The sequence below is a fragment of the Clupea harengus genome, chromosome 17 (assembly GCF_900700415.2).
Source record: "Clupea harengus chromosome 17, Ch_v2.0.2, whole genome shotgun sequence".
NCBI lineage: Eukaryota > Metazoa > Chordata > Actinopteri > Clupeiformes > Clupeidae > Clupea > Clupea harengus.
In genome coordinates, this window is record NC_045168.1 from 4,441,511 (window position 1) to 4,454,623 (window position 13,113).

At 45.3% G+C, this 13,113-nt stretch overlaps 1 protein-coding gene across 1 annotated transcript in view; it reads left to right on the forward strand.

Annotated features, from left to right (window-relative positions):
• The window catches only part of c17h8orf34 (chromosome 17 C8orf34 homolog), a 78,659-nt gene extending 67,058 nt beyond the window's left edge, over positions 1-11,601 (forward strand). The window contains exons 12-15 of the mRNA XM_031584117.1: positions 2,722-3,221; positions 6,309-6,405; positions 9,494-9,541; positions 10,918-11,601. Coding sequence (XP_031439977.1) covers positions 2,722-3,221; positions 6,309-6,405; positions 9,494-9,541; positions 10,918-10,925 — 653 coding nt within the window. The 3' untranslated portion in view covers positions 10,926-11,601. The remainder of the gene's footprint in view (positions 1-2,721; positions 3,222-6,308; positions 6,406-9,493; positions 9,542-10,917) is intronic.
• Positions 11,602-13,113: the final 1,512 nt, after the last annotated feature.

Sequence of the window (13,113 nt, forward strand, 5' to 3'; positions counted from 1 at the left end):
GACGTTTCCACATATACATGGTTTTCCTGGAAAACCAAGTGATTGTGTGTCAACATGTGAGGAAAAGCCATAGGACCGAAACATAATGTTTTTATTTCATAGAGTTAGAATGCATTTGAACCACCTTAATGTCAAAACAAAGATCTATCAAAACAACTACTTAACTGAATTTCAATTTCAGTAGAAAACGCCACAATGGAGCTGGACATCTGCTTAAAGCAACTTACACACATATGGGAAACCTAAACCCATTTAACTTATACTTGGCAAAAAGAGAAACGTTTTCAACATTATGTTTGATTAAGCACAGAGAGAGTAATTAAGTTTCACGTGTCATGGAGAGAAATTAGTGGATGACTATGGAAGAATGGTATATAAAACAAATCTGGAACCGTTCTCTGGAAAGGGAACCATTTCCTCCAGCATCTTTCACCCCAGTGCTCTAAGAGCTAGCATCTGTGTTCTAGAGGTGGAACAAGTGCATGATTTTACAAATCGTGTAGTGCTCCACGATTGTTGCATCATTTAAAAGATTATGCAACTATGATGGGGTTGCTTTCAGCACATAGAGCAAAGCATCAAATTAATGATATGATATGAAGGTAATACTTCGTCTTACCTTACACAATGTTGAAGTATGGATGATGCAAACGATATTTCAGTTATTGTTATAATTGTTATTATTGTTACCAACATTCTAAAGTAGCCCAAGATAAAAAGTTCAAGTCAACAAGTGCATTTTTTCAATAAATACTCTTATTGTGTTTAAAAAAAAAAAAAACAGCTGGCATATGTAAAGTCAGTGTTCATTAGTAAGCCCAACCGCAACATTAGTGAAAGGGAAACTAAATGTGTGGATACGCCCAGTGATTCGGATCCGCTCCAAAATGGAGTTCTTCCTTAGCTGGTGTTATCTATGTGTCTATCTATGTGTATCTATGTATCAATGATATCTTAATGTGTTATCTGTCCAATGCTGTTTTTACCTGATACGTTAGTGAGATTCGTATGTGAAAGGCAGAGAAAGAGAGACCCATTCATACTTTACCTGGCAGTGTTACTGTGTGCGCCACTAGGCGAAAAAAAAATATCTCTATTAAAATTAATCTAAGTATTAACTGCAGGGCTGCAGAAATGTAGCAAAATAAATGTATATACCGCGGTTAATAGTCTGGAAATTATGGTAACCTCCTTGCCATTGGTAATTAGTCATATTTGCTTGCATCTATTTTTGTTTAGCTGCATTAGTCTAGTAGCCTAGTCTATTACATTACAAACTCGATGATAGAGCAATCCTTTAGAAATCTGTCCACAGCTCTGTTGGGAAAGAAAATGAGCCATTTCCAACTCCCAAACAATTGACTTATCCTTTTCTGCTGTCGCCATCTCTCCTCTTGTTTGCCAAGGGCTCTAACGGGAAACTGTGCACGAGATCTAGCCTCACATTAATAACGTGTACTTAATGTAGAAACTCGAGAAATGATGTAACTGCTCGATTCCCGAGTACTCTGTGCAACCCTTTCTGGGTACTTAGCAATGCAAACATGTGTTTTGGATTTTTATAGCGCAGAAAAATGAAATGTTGTTTACATTGGAGAAGGCCCTATTTGCTCATGTAAGTGTGGAAGTCAAGGTTTGTAAGAAGCATGTCAAGCTTATACGCGGTATTTACCAAATGTCACACACAGCGCCACACTCTTCCCTGAGAGCCATCAGTGGTGAATCTTTTTTTCCCAGAGATATTTGCACGATGACTTTTTTTTTTTTTTTTTTTTCGAAGAAACCACAATGCTCTCAGCTTCCAGTTGTATAAAAGCAAGGAAATACTGGCCCAGATGTTCCCGTTGGTAGTTGGCAGCCATGTTTTTTTTTCTTTTCTTTCACAAACAAAAATGTTTGAATAGCTACCAATAAAGCAAACAAATCTCTGCCTGTATGTGAGTGCGACCCCGCACATGTGGTCACATAAACCCTGGCTCTCCAGCGCCACAGAGGAAACCGAGTCCCACACAGTTTATGCTCTTAGTAAATAGTGCTGCCCAGGACTAGTAAAAGGCTTTAAGACAAACAAGGGCAAAAACAACCAAGCCTTCTCCTCCTCAGGAAAACATCACAGTGTTTGAGTCTTGAGTGTGTGACTTCATAGGGTATTATTGGCCAGCCTGTGTGTACACTGGCACTGCCCGTCCTGAGAGGGGGTCGCGGACCGAATGACACAGTGATCGAGCAGTTGGTCAGTCAGTAAATACTTGTGTTTAGTGCAAGTAAAAGGTCCTGACACAAACAAGACAACACCCACAGCTCCACACTCACACACCAGTGTTTAGGATTCAATCCAAGCAAGGATACACAGATGTGTGTGACTCAATGTATCATCCAAGGTCACTCCACTCTCCACACCTACATGTGTGTACAAGCCCCTCTGCTGTTTAAAAAAGGCTTATATTTTATGCGTATGTGTGCTGCCTGGCTACCAAACCCACATCCTTGATTCATAATATTGCTGTTTCCTTTCTCTTTCAGTTGAGCAACCAGATTAAGTGCTCTGTGAATGTCTACTTTTACATGTACATTTATTAATCTGGCGTCTGCCAAATTAATAAATGTAAAAGCATGTCCAAAAGCATTTGTTCAGACTGTGTCGCTGTAGCCCAAAACCTCTGTGTAAATGAACGCTCACAGACTCACACACTCGAACACTCTGTCTCCTCACCACTGCAGAGGTGGAGAAGGACCTGGCCAAGCTGACCAGCCGGAGCCCCAACAGCCCCCACAGTAGCCTCCTGCTCACCCCTCTCCTCCATACCCCCCTCCCGCCCATCGGCCCGGCCTCCAGGCCTCAGTCGCCCAGCAGCCTGGGGGCGGCCAAGACCAGCGCCCTGCCACTGTTCAGCAGCAAGCCCACCTCCCTGTCCATGGGCCGCACCAACTCCCTGAGCAACCCTGGCAGTCAGACCCACAGCCCCATCGGGGGGGCGGCGGGAAGGACGACGCCCAGCCGACCCCTGACCCCTAACAGCCTGACGTCGCGCTCCCTCACCCCCGGCAGTCACAGCAGTAGCAGCAAGGAGGGGGTGACGCTGTTCGGGAGCCCCAGGAGCTGCAGGAGCAGGCCGGTGACCCCCACGGGGCAGATGACGCGGCCGCTGCTCACCCCGCCCGGGCTCAGCACCATGGACAGCCTGGGGAAGATCTCGGGCGCGAGGAGCGCGCTGTCGGAGGTAACGCACACATGCAGGGATCACACACACACATGTACAGAAACACACATGTACAGAGACACACATGCACACAGACACACACACACATGCACAGAAACACACATGCACAGAGACACACATGCACAGAAACACCCACAGACACACTCACACACACACACACACACGCACACGCACCATGGAGAGTTGGGACAGATGTCCATTCCAAGGAAAACACTGGCGGAGGTAAAACACACAAACATAAACAGATGGGGTGATATGCACCCACAAAACACACACACAACAAATCAATCACTTGGTGTGGAGAGCCACTTGTAGTCCACTTGGGGAAAATTAATAAACACACACAAACACAAACATATACAGATACACACACACACACACACACACACACACACACACACACACAATCAAGGCCTTGAAATCTAAGTGCGATCTCTATGGTGGTCACAGCTGGAGCCCGATGAACATTAGTGACGGGGGGCTGTGTGATCAGAGTGGGCTTTCCCATAGTCTGTGTATCAGAGAAATGGATCTCTATGGAGCCCGACATTCCTGGTGACCCACCAGGAAAACCAGGCCAATTAATGAGCTCGGAATGGCGGAGTTAAGACTATGACATATAAGCACTGTCTTCTCAGTGTTATTTAAGAATTACTCTGAATGAGGTTTACCGGACATGCAGTCCAGCCATTCATTAGTTTACAGTAATTGTTCTTTTTACATTCATTTGCCCACCAGATTACATCCAGGAAACAATCAAACAGTTCAAGAGAATGAAGTATAAGTCATCATAAGGATCTAATGGTAATAAACTGTGTGTCATGGGTTTGGTCATTAAGTGTTGAATTAGGGCTACTTTGATGTGAAGGCAGTAAAGCATTGCTGTTCCGATTTCCACAGAACAGGAACATGGGCTTAGGGAGAGGCCCCCAAACACACACACACACACACACTCAGTTATACACCTACACACACAGAGAGACACACACACACACAGTTATACACCTACACACACACATACATACACATGCACACACATGCACACAGTTTGAGCTTGCTGTGGAGGCCTTTACAGGCTTCAGTTCCTCTAAAACGCCTGACATTACAGGGAAGAGCCCCATGTAAAAAACACTCTGCGAGTGGAAGGGGGCCGAGCCGGGCATGTGGAGAACATTTCCAGAAGATTCTGTGAGGTGGTCCGCAGGGATGTCAGTGTGTCAGTGGCGTGCGGAGGAAAGGGAATCTGCACAGATCTTGGAAGTCTTTTTTCTTTTTTTCCAATTTCCTCCCCTTCGTTTTTTTCTTCTGAAGCAGCATGACAGCAGCCCTGTTAAAACTGAAGACTATATTCTATGAGCAGGAATTTCACTATTTCTGGATATTTTTTATATATTTATCTATATATTTCCCACCATGACGGACAGTCTCTTTGTGGATGCCCAGTAAGAGTTGCAGAAACATCAGAGCTTGATTCGAGCCACCTGGACTTAATGGGCCTTTAAATAACTCGAGCCGCCAAATCAGAGCAAAAACTCATAGGGTTCCGGTACAGAAGGAGAGAAGAGAAAGATGAATCGGCTGATTTCTCTCTTTCTCCCTTTCTCTCTGTCTTTCATCCTCTCACTCTCTCTTTCTCCCTCTCTCTCTCTCTCTATGTCTGTCTGTCTTTCTCTCTCTCTCTCTCTTTCTCTCACTCTCCTTCTCCCTCTCTGTCTGTCTTTCTCTCTATCTTTCACCCTCTCTTTCTCTCTGTCCATCTCTCTCTCTTTTCCATTTCCCCTGCAATTGCCCTTTAATTAGTCCCTGAGACGCTGCGGAGGTATGTGGTGGAGCGTGCAGGAGGACGGGCCCAGGATCTCCACCACCTCTTACACACTGAAAAATAAGAACACATAAAAAACTAAAAAAACACTCTTCAGAAGGGAACACAGGGCAATTTATTTATTAGACTTTGGCCCCGAGGATCGCACTCCGAGGCGCACTTCATTCGAACGAAAACAAAAACATCTGTGGAGGTAATGGACCTAACATGTGCCTCTGCCAGCGCTCGACATCTTTGGTTTCGAGTTCACGGAGGAGCTGGCCTGAGCCCGGCTCTTCTTGACAGGCTGCCCCCATTCAAAGGGCCAGTGCACCTTTTCCTCTAATACTCTAAGACTGTTTCCACAAAACCTGGAGCTGAGAGAATAAGCTGTAGTTCTTCTTTTGGTGGCCAACTGGTGCTGAAGTGATATTTGTTATGAGATACTTAGGAAAAATGTCCAGATCTCAGGTTGCAAACTGAAAATGAGCAGCTGTACCGCTGTAGCGGGAACCCATTTTTCAAGGGGAGCTGGTTGCTCCCGCACTCTCAACCATGACTTTGTTTCCAAGTTCCTCGTGGAGTGATGATCATTCAGCACCGCTATAAGCTTGCCAGACTTTCCCCAGTACCTGTAGGTTTCACCATCATGCTGTAAAGCTCTAATGCGTGGTGAAGAGTTCCTTAAGCTTGGTCTTCAAAATAAATCTTAACTCAGACTTGGACTTTCCCACAAATTGATTTGTCTGTCAGCACATCCCTGAAACAGGCCCCAAACATCTGCAGTTTCCTGTCTGACCTGTAATTTCATGAGCCTTGGCATAGAATATACCATAGAGTATCCTTCAGATATGCACTACTTAGGGGCTCTCTGAACTTTGTTGTGTGTATACTATGAGTATATATTGGGGGGGGGGCTCATCTTCTCTTATCTTCAGTGTTTGTGTTATCAGCAGGAAGAGACTCGCTGAAAATTCTCTGAAGTTCACAAATGTACTCAGAAAAAAGGTTCCTACCAGGTTCCTGAAAAAGCAGAGTTCCGCAAAGAGCCTTTTTTTTCTCACTCCTTGTTTGTAAGCAAGGCTCTTACATCTTAACAGACCGGTAAAAAATAGCTTTGATGCGGACAACGGCTAAAGCGTTCTTGTTTGTCGGTTCTGCATCTTCTATGTATGTGTTGTCAGGGTTGTGTGCTGTATGTAGAGTCTGCTCTGCTGCTGCTCTCTCACTGCCTCCTCTCCCCCATCTGCCTCTCATGTCTCCTCTGCCCTTCTCTGGGCCCACAGGATGACTTCTACCAGCAGCTCCAAGCCATCAGGCAGCCCTGGCATGTCCCCAGTGACACGGAGAGTGACATCCTGGAGCCCCCTGAGCAGGACAAGTGTGAGTGGCCTTCCCTCTACTCTAGTCTTATTCTCTTTTCTCTTTATCTCCTTTTATGCCTGTCGCAATTTCCACCAGTGCTCTCTATCTGTCTGTCTGTCTGTCTGTCATGGAATGTTCTCTTCATCCTCCCCTACTCCCTCCTTCCTTTATCTTATTATTGTGGTTTTTACGAAGTGACTATTGCTACAGAAATCGTTGGCGATGAGATTAGATCTATTGCTATGGATCCGTGTAAATAAAGTCCATTAATAGTCTGCGCTGCCTTTTGTTCAAGTGTATTGGTGATGCAGTGCAGAGTAGTCAGGGCAGGTTGGCTTTGTATAGCCGCCTCATGCCCAGTTCGATTGATCGATTGATCCATTGATTATGGTCAGTCAGGCCCGTGCCAAGCAGCGCCCTGTTGCCCCCCCAATCGACTGATTACCGCACTAGGATTCACCACAGCGGGGGAGACAACTGTTCTTTTGATCCTCTCCACTGACAATCACCATGTTCCCTAATACTGCGGAATGAGAATAACAGTTCTATTGGCACGGAAAAAACATTTCCGGACAAATAATATTCAAGCTATTGCTATGGAATCTAACACTAGACAGTGCACTAACTATAGTTCTGGTTCGATAGCCGTAATCTGTGCCTTATTTTATTTTATATTCCCAGATTTTTATTCTATCTCGCTCTCCATTCCTTCTTTCTCTCACTCTCTGCTATCAATTTTTATCTATCTATCGCTCTCTCCCTCTCTCTCTCTCTGCCAATTCATCACTGTGAATCTATCATGTCTTGAACCCCATTCCCACTCGCACTGAAAGCCATTTATTTGTGGCTATTATGCCGTTATGGTGTCATGTGGGAATGGGAGCAAGACGGTGAATTTGAACCACCGCGCACTCTTGGCCTGTAATTTTGCACCACGACTTGCAGAAGAGTTATGTTATGGTTTGCCGTCATATTATTTCTCTTAATTTTCTCCAGATTTATTTGCTTGCAATGCTTCCCTTCACCCTTGGTTTGGGAATTGAAAAATCTACATCTCGTCAGATTATTCATAAGACCGCTATAGCCTGCCAGCCCTTTTATATGACTTATTATAGAGAACTTTGGGGGGGTTACACCTTGTGTGGCTTGGATCTCTTTCATTATGTTGATATTGTCTCACGGAGATGTCTAAGATTTCATTTCCAGGGCTTACTTGAAAGATTTATACCTTACTTGGAGCTAATCAATGACTTACTACCCCAAAATCGTATTCCTCAGTTTCTCTTAAATTGTCCTTGGCGGGTGTTCCTCGTCTTTGAAAGAGGCGTTATGAGATCAGGTCGTCGTCGAGGAGCCATTTGTCTATGAATGGATTTAATACATGACTGTGGTGTTGAGGTTATGCTGAACGTGTGAGACTCGGGCCAAGCCAGAGGCTGCAGGGTTGAACTCTCTGTGCCGTCTTATTTCTCATTTGCAGCTATATGTGTGCTGGGGGGAGGGGTGTACGTAAAAATAGTTTAAGTGGGTTTACAGAAGATATACTGATAGCATAAATACTGAAAATGCATAAATACTCTGCGCTTCTGTGCTATATTGCTGCTTTGTGTGTGAGAAATATTCAGCTCCTTGATTTTCTGATTTCTTTCGCCTTGCACTGAGAAACATTCTTAGGAACCTCAGCTGTTCCTGGAACATGAAAAAGTTCACAAATTAATATTATACACTTTCCTTAGTAAACAAATGATCTACTCTGCAACCAGAAATTGCAGTGCGTGGGGAGATTTGCCGGCCAGCCAAGCTCAATGGAAGTCAGAGGGGAAGGATCTTATTCAAGCCAAACACACAAGCTTGGCAGCAGACTTAAACCTAACTAGACATGACAGATCTCACTGAGGGATGGTCAGTTTTGGCCTCTGGCATACAGGGTTTTATAAAAGGGTCATACATGTCGAAAATGTTTCCCAATAACGAGGGTGTGGGGGGGGGGGGGTGCGCTCTGTGGGGGTGTTACCGTCATGCCATCTGTGTATCTGGAAGAGGTATAAGCTGTGCACAGTTGGTGAAAGGGGTCTAGGTGCTTTCAGCACAGAATATGCATGTATTAGAGAGGCCAAAGGAAGAGTGAAATAACTGAAGGGGAATGCTGTGGGTGCGTGTTGCATTTGTGCAAGTGTGTGTCAGTGCGAAGTGTGTGCGAGTGTGAATACGTTTGTGCTACTTTGTGTAAGCGTGAATATGTTTGTGTTTTGTTGTGTGTGTTGTGTGTGTGTGTGTGGTCAGTGTTTTGTGAGTGTCTATGCCTCTGTGTGTGTGTGTGTGTATCTTTGTTTATGTTCAATATGTGTGTGTCTGTGTCTGTATGTGTGTTCCTGTGTGTATGTTCAGTGTGTGTGTGTTGTATCTGTGTTTGTGTGTGTGTGTGTGTGTGTGTGTGTGTGTCTTTAGGTGCCCCCTTCTTTGTGCTAGCGTAGGTCTCAGGGCTGGCGCCAAGCCTATGGCAGAGGGGACGCAGGGAAAAAAAGAAAAGAAAGAGGAGGAGAAAAAGAGTAAAAAAGAAAAAGAAAGATCTATAGCAATTTCCTGTTATTCTACAGACTTCCCCATTGGGGTAACCACTAACCTCAACAAAGATGAAAGAGACCCGCCCCTTGTCCCCTCTCCCCACCCCCATCCCATCCCAGCGGCAGGTCGGGTTTGTGACCCAAACGGACACCAGGCCCTTCTAGAGACGCGTTTAATTTCCACCTGCTGGCTCCAGCAGCCAGGGCTCGTCAGCGTGCGTGTCTTGATTAGCGCTGATTAATTCCCTCTGATTCTCAGCGCCGTAATCATTTCCATGCAGTTAATGAGGGGGCCAGAACTAGTACAGTATTTTATGAGCCAATGAAAACACAGTTATGGAAATCAACAATTAATTTCTCCTCTTGCCAGAAATGCTTAGGAAACTCTCTGGGTCTGGCCGCTGTTAGGGCGCTGGGTAGTTTTCATGCGCTGCTCTATGGACTTCATCTTCTGTGTTTGTGCTGTGCTGTCCTGTGTTGTGTTGTGTTGTGTTGTGTTTGTGTTGTTGTTAATGATGTTGTTTGTTTGGCGGGTGCTGTAGGTAGCCAGAGTGGTGTGCGGGATGCCAATAAAAGATCCGTCTTTTCAGGTAAGTTGCATCATCAATGTCTGCCTACGAGTACCACACACACACACACACACACAGACACACACACTCACTCGCATCTTACTCAGTAAACCACAGCGTATGGGGCTACAGGGTCACAAAGCAAACACAGATGGGCCCATTAGTGGAATGCCTTCTCCTGAACGTGGCACATGCCTCACTGTCTGTCAATGAGCTCACCCCGCCCGAGAAACCACCATCTCCATCTCCCCTCCATCTCCCCTCACTACACTACACTACACAAGTCAGGGAGAGTCACTGGCCTCCAGAGTGGTGTGGTGCACACTTTGGGGGATGATGAGGGTGGGGGTGGGGGGGTGGAGGAGACGTAACGCCACTGAAATGCAGGCTGGGGTTGTTATATGTGTGTGTGTGGGGGGTGGGGGGGGGTGGGGGGTGGTTTCCATAGCACCCAGCGCCGTCGCGGTGGGAAAGAGCGGCTGTGGTGGTGCCCTCTATTAAGACAGGCTGGTGCCACATTAACGCATGGCGGAGGGCACATGGAGGGCTGGAAGGGTGAGAGAGAGGGGGGGGGGGAGAGAAAGAGGGTTAGGGGTGGAAAGAGGGTGAGTGATGGAGTGAGAGACAGAGGGAGAGAGACAGAGAGAGGTTGATGGAGAGACAGAGGGAGAGAAAGTGATGGAGAGAGAAAGAGAGAGAAGGAGGGAGGGAGGGAGGGAGGGAGGGAGAGAGTGGGGTGGTACGTCTGCGGTTCTGCCTTCTTGTGGCGTCGGAGGCCCCAGTGATATTTCACAGTGTGAAAGGAAACAGGTCTAGAGGTCTTGGAACTGCACTAGTCAGAGGCAGAGGGAGGGAAAGAGAGAGAGAGAGATGGAAGGATGAAGGAGAGAGAGAAAGAGAGAACCAGGAAGAATGTTCCTGGACTATCAGAGTGGCATTACGGAACCAGGGATGCTTAGCCAAACCCTGGATGCTGTCAGCACTGACATCATCAGACAGACAGACAGACACACACACACACACACACACACACACACACACACACACACACACACACACACACACACACACTTTACATGCATACACAAACACACAAATATAATTACAAAAAACACACACATTCATAACGCAAACACGTGTACAGTAAAAAAGGCACATAATACAAACACACATACACTATAAACACACGCGCACACACACACGCATAGAATGAAATCCATCTGTGGCGGGCAGTGGGCACCCGCTCTGTGCTTTTCCAGTCGCTGTTTGTCTTTGACATGTTCAAATACAGAAGAGTGTTTTTATTGTAACTACTGCGGTTATTAGTCCTCTTAGTGGTCAGACACGTCTGAATGGTGGTTGCTATGAGACTGATGTTTTCCTCTCACCCTATGCAGGTCTGTAGTGGCACAAGACCCTGGAAACCGACGCCCCGATCTACCCTTATGCAAGCTAACAGGCATTTTCAATAGTGCATACTGTACTGTAAAGAGAGACACTATTTTTATAACTCACAGTTAAAAAAGACTGTACTTTTTTTCACAGAGACTCGATATTTCTTAGCACCATCTCGGTTTCTGTGATTACTGTTCTGTGTGTGTGGACACATGAAAATAAAATAGAGAATGTAAAATGTTATTTTTAAGGAATGAAAAACCGTAGCCATTTAAACAAAAGCTAGATTTTGAGCATGTATGTATTCAGTTGTGGAATGAAGGAGTATTTAGTTGCTGCCACGAGGCCTTGCTGAAGTAGACACAAACACACATTGCATTCTCCATTACTGAACGTCCGTGTCATCTTCAGATAGTCTTTTGATACAGTCGCCAGCTGTATGGCTTTGGATGCGAGGGACTGTGGAGATTCCATCAGGCATGCTGTTCTCTTTCTGATTTTATTATATGTGGAAAAAACTAATACATATTTTTACAATTTAGATTTACTGCCTGTGTATTGGGAAATTGTTGGACTGTTTACTTTGGATCATGATTTGTAATCTGTCTCTCACCTGTTTCTGTGAACTTAAATCTATAACAAGATAAAGTAGTTTTTAAAATAAAACAAATATGTTTCCTATGATATTCTATGTTCTATATGGTCATAAACGTACAACTTGTCTATTGTGAATTGAATTTTTAGGGATTCTTTTAAGATTTTTAAAGTTAATCTTTGTGTAAGAGTTGTTATCCTTCCCTCTATCCTCTACTGTTTTCTCCCTTCCTCCCATTTTCTCTCTCATCCTCTCCCCTCCTCTCCTCTTCTCTCTCTTTATCTCCCTTCTGTGTTTGTCCTTTTCTCCTCTCCTCTCCTCTCCTCTCCTCAACCCTCTGATCATATACGGTAAGGTGAGGCCCAGGTCAGGACCCTCATCTTCCCACCATCGATGATGTCTACATGTAAATTACTTCAACATGCTGCCCTGAGTGACTCCAAGGCGCTGGCTGCTGCTTCCATCCATGTTTTTTTCCTTCTTTTCTTTTTTTCCTTCTCTCTGGGCATGGGTTTCAGTGACATCTCCTCCAGCAGCCATATTCAAATCACTCTGGGTCCTCACCAAAACTCTGACACAACTGAGATGTTACTCTACGATGACGTATTGCGAAAAACCAAAAGTGCCGTTTTGACAGTTGCTATGTCTTCTGGAAATCCTCCCCCGCCTTTGAGAAGATTTGTTTCTTTTTTTATTCCTTTTATTTAACCCTGCATGTCCTTCTTTTTGGGAACGACATTATTGTTCTCGGCGCTTGAGTTTGATACTCACCATTCAGGGCCTGTGGGTTATGCTCAAATTGTTCAGAAATTGGCGAATGACATCAAGCGGTCATAACTGAGCCTTCGCTGTGCAGACTCTTTTTCTCTCTCCCACTATTTGTTTTATGGCCGCACTTACAGTAAGCCTCGTCAGGGCTCCTATTGATCTGGTTCAGAAGTGACGTAGATGAAAAGGACCCTGCTGATGGCATGCATGAGAAGTTTGAGAGATGGGGTGTAAACCCGTCTCGCTTTTTTGTTTTGTTTTGGTTGTTTTTTGGGGGGGGGGGGTGAAAGGGGCCCTCGTCATTAGCCGTCTCCGTCTCTGTTGTGTGTGTGTGTGTGGGTTAGGGTGGGTGTGTGAGGAAGTGGGGCCGTGGGTGTTGCTGTGGATGCCAGGGAGACATTCCGATGATTGGGTTGTTTTATGTGAACACACACACACACACACACACACACAGAGTGGGAGGGGGTGAGGATGCCAGCTAGACGTCCGTGTTAGATCAGTTTGTTTGGTGTGAACACAAACAAGATCACACACACACGCACATATAAACACATGCAACCCCAGAGAGAAAATCCACCCAGTCCAGCTCCACCTGATATTTTACTGCATGCCACGCCACGCTGAAAAAAAAACTGAAATGTAGGCCCTACACCCATTTAGCTGAAAACAGGATGTGGTTGAAAGAAAGAAAGCCTCTCCTCTCAGCCCTGTGAAAGTCAATGATGGAGCGGCCATCAAAGAGAACATTACTATGAGTGAGAATCCAAGGAAGGAGATTTCATTAAACATGGTATGTGTGCCATCTCTGCAAGCTGTTCCCCTCCATTGTTTAGAC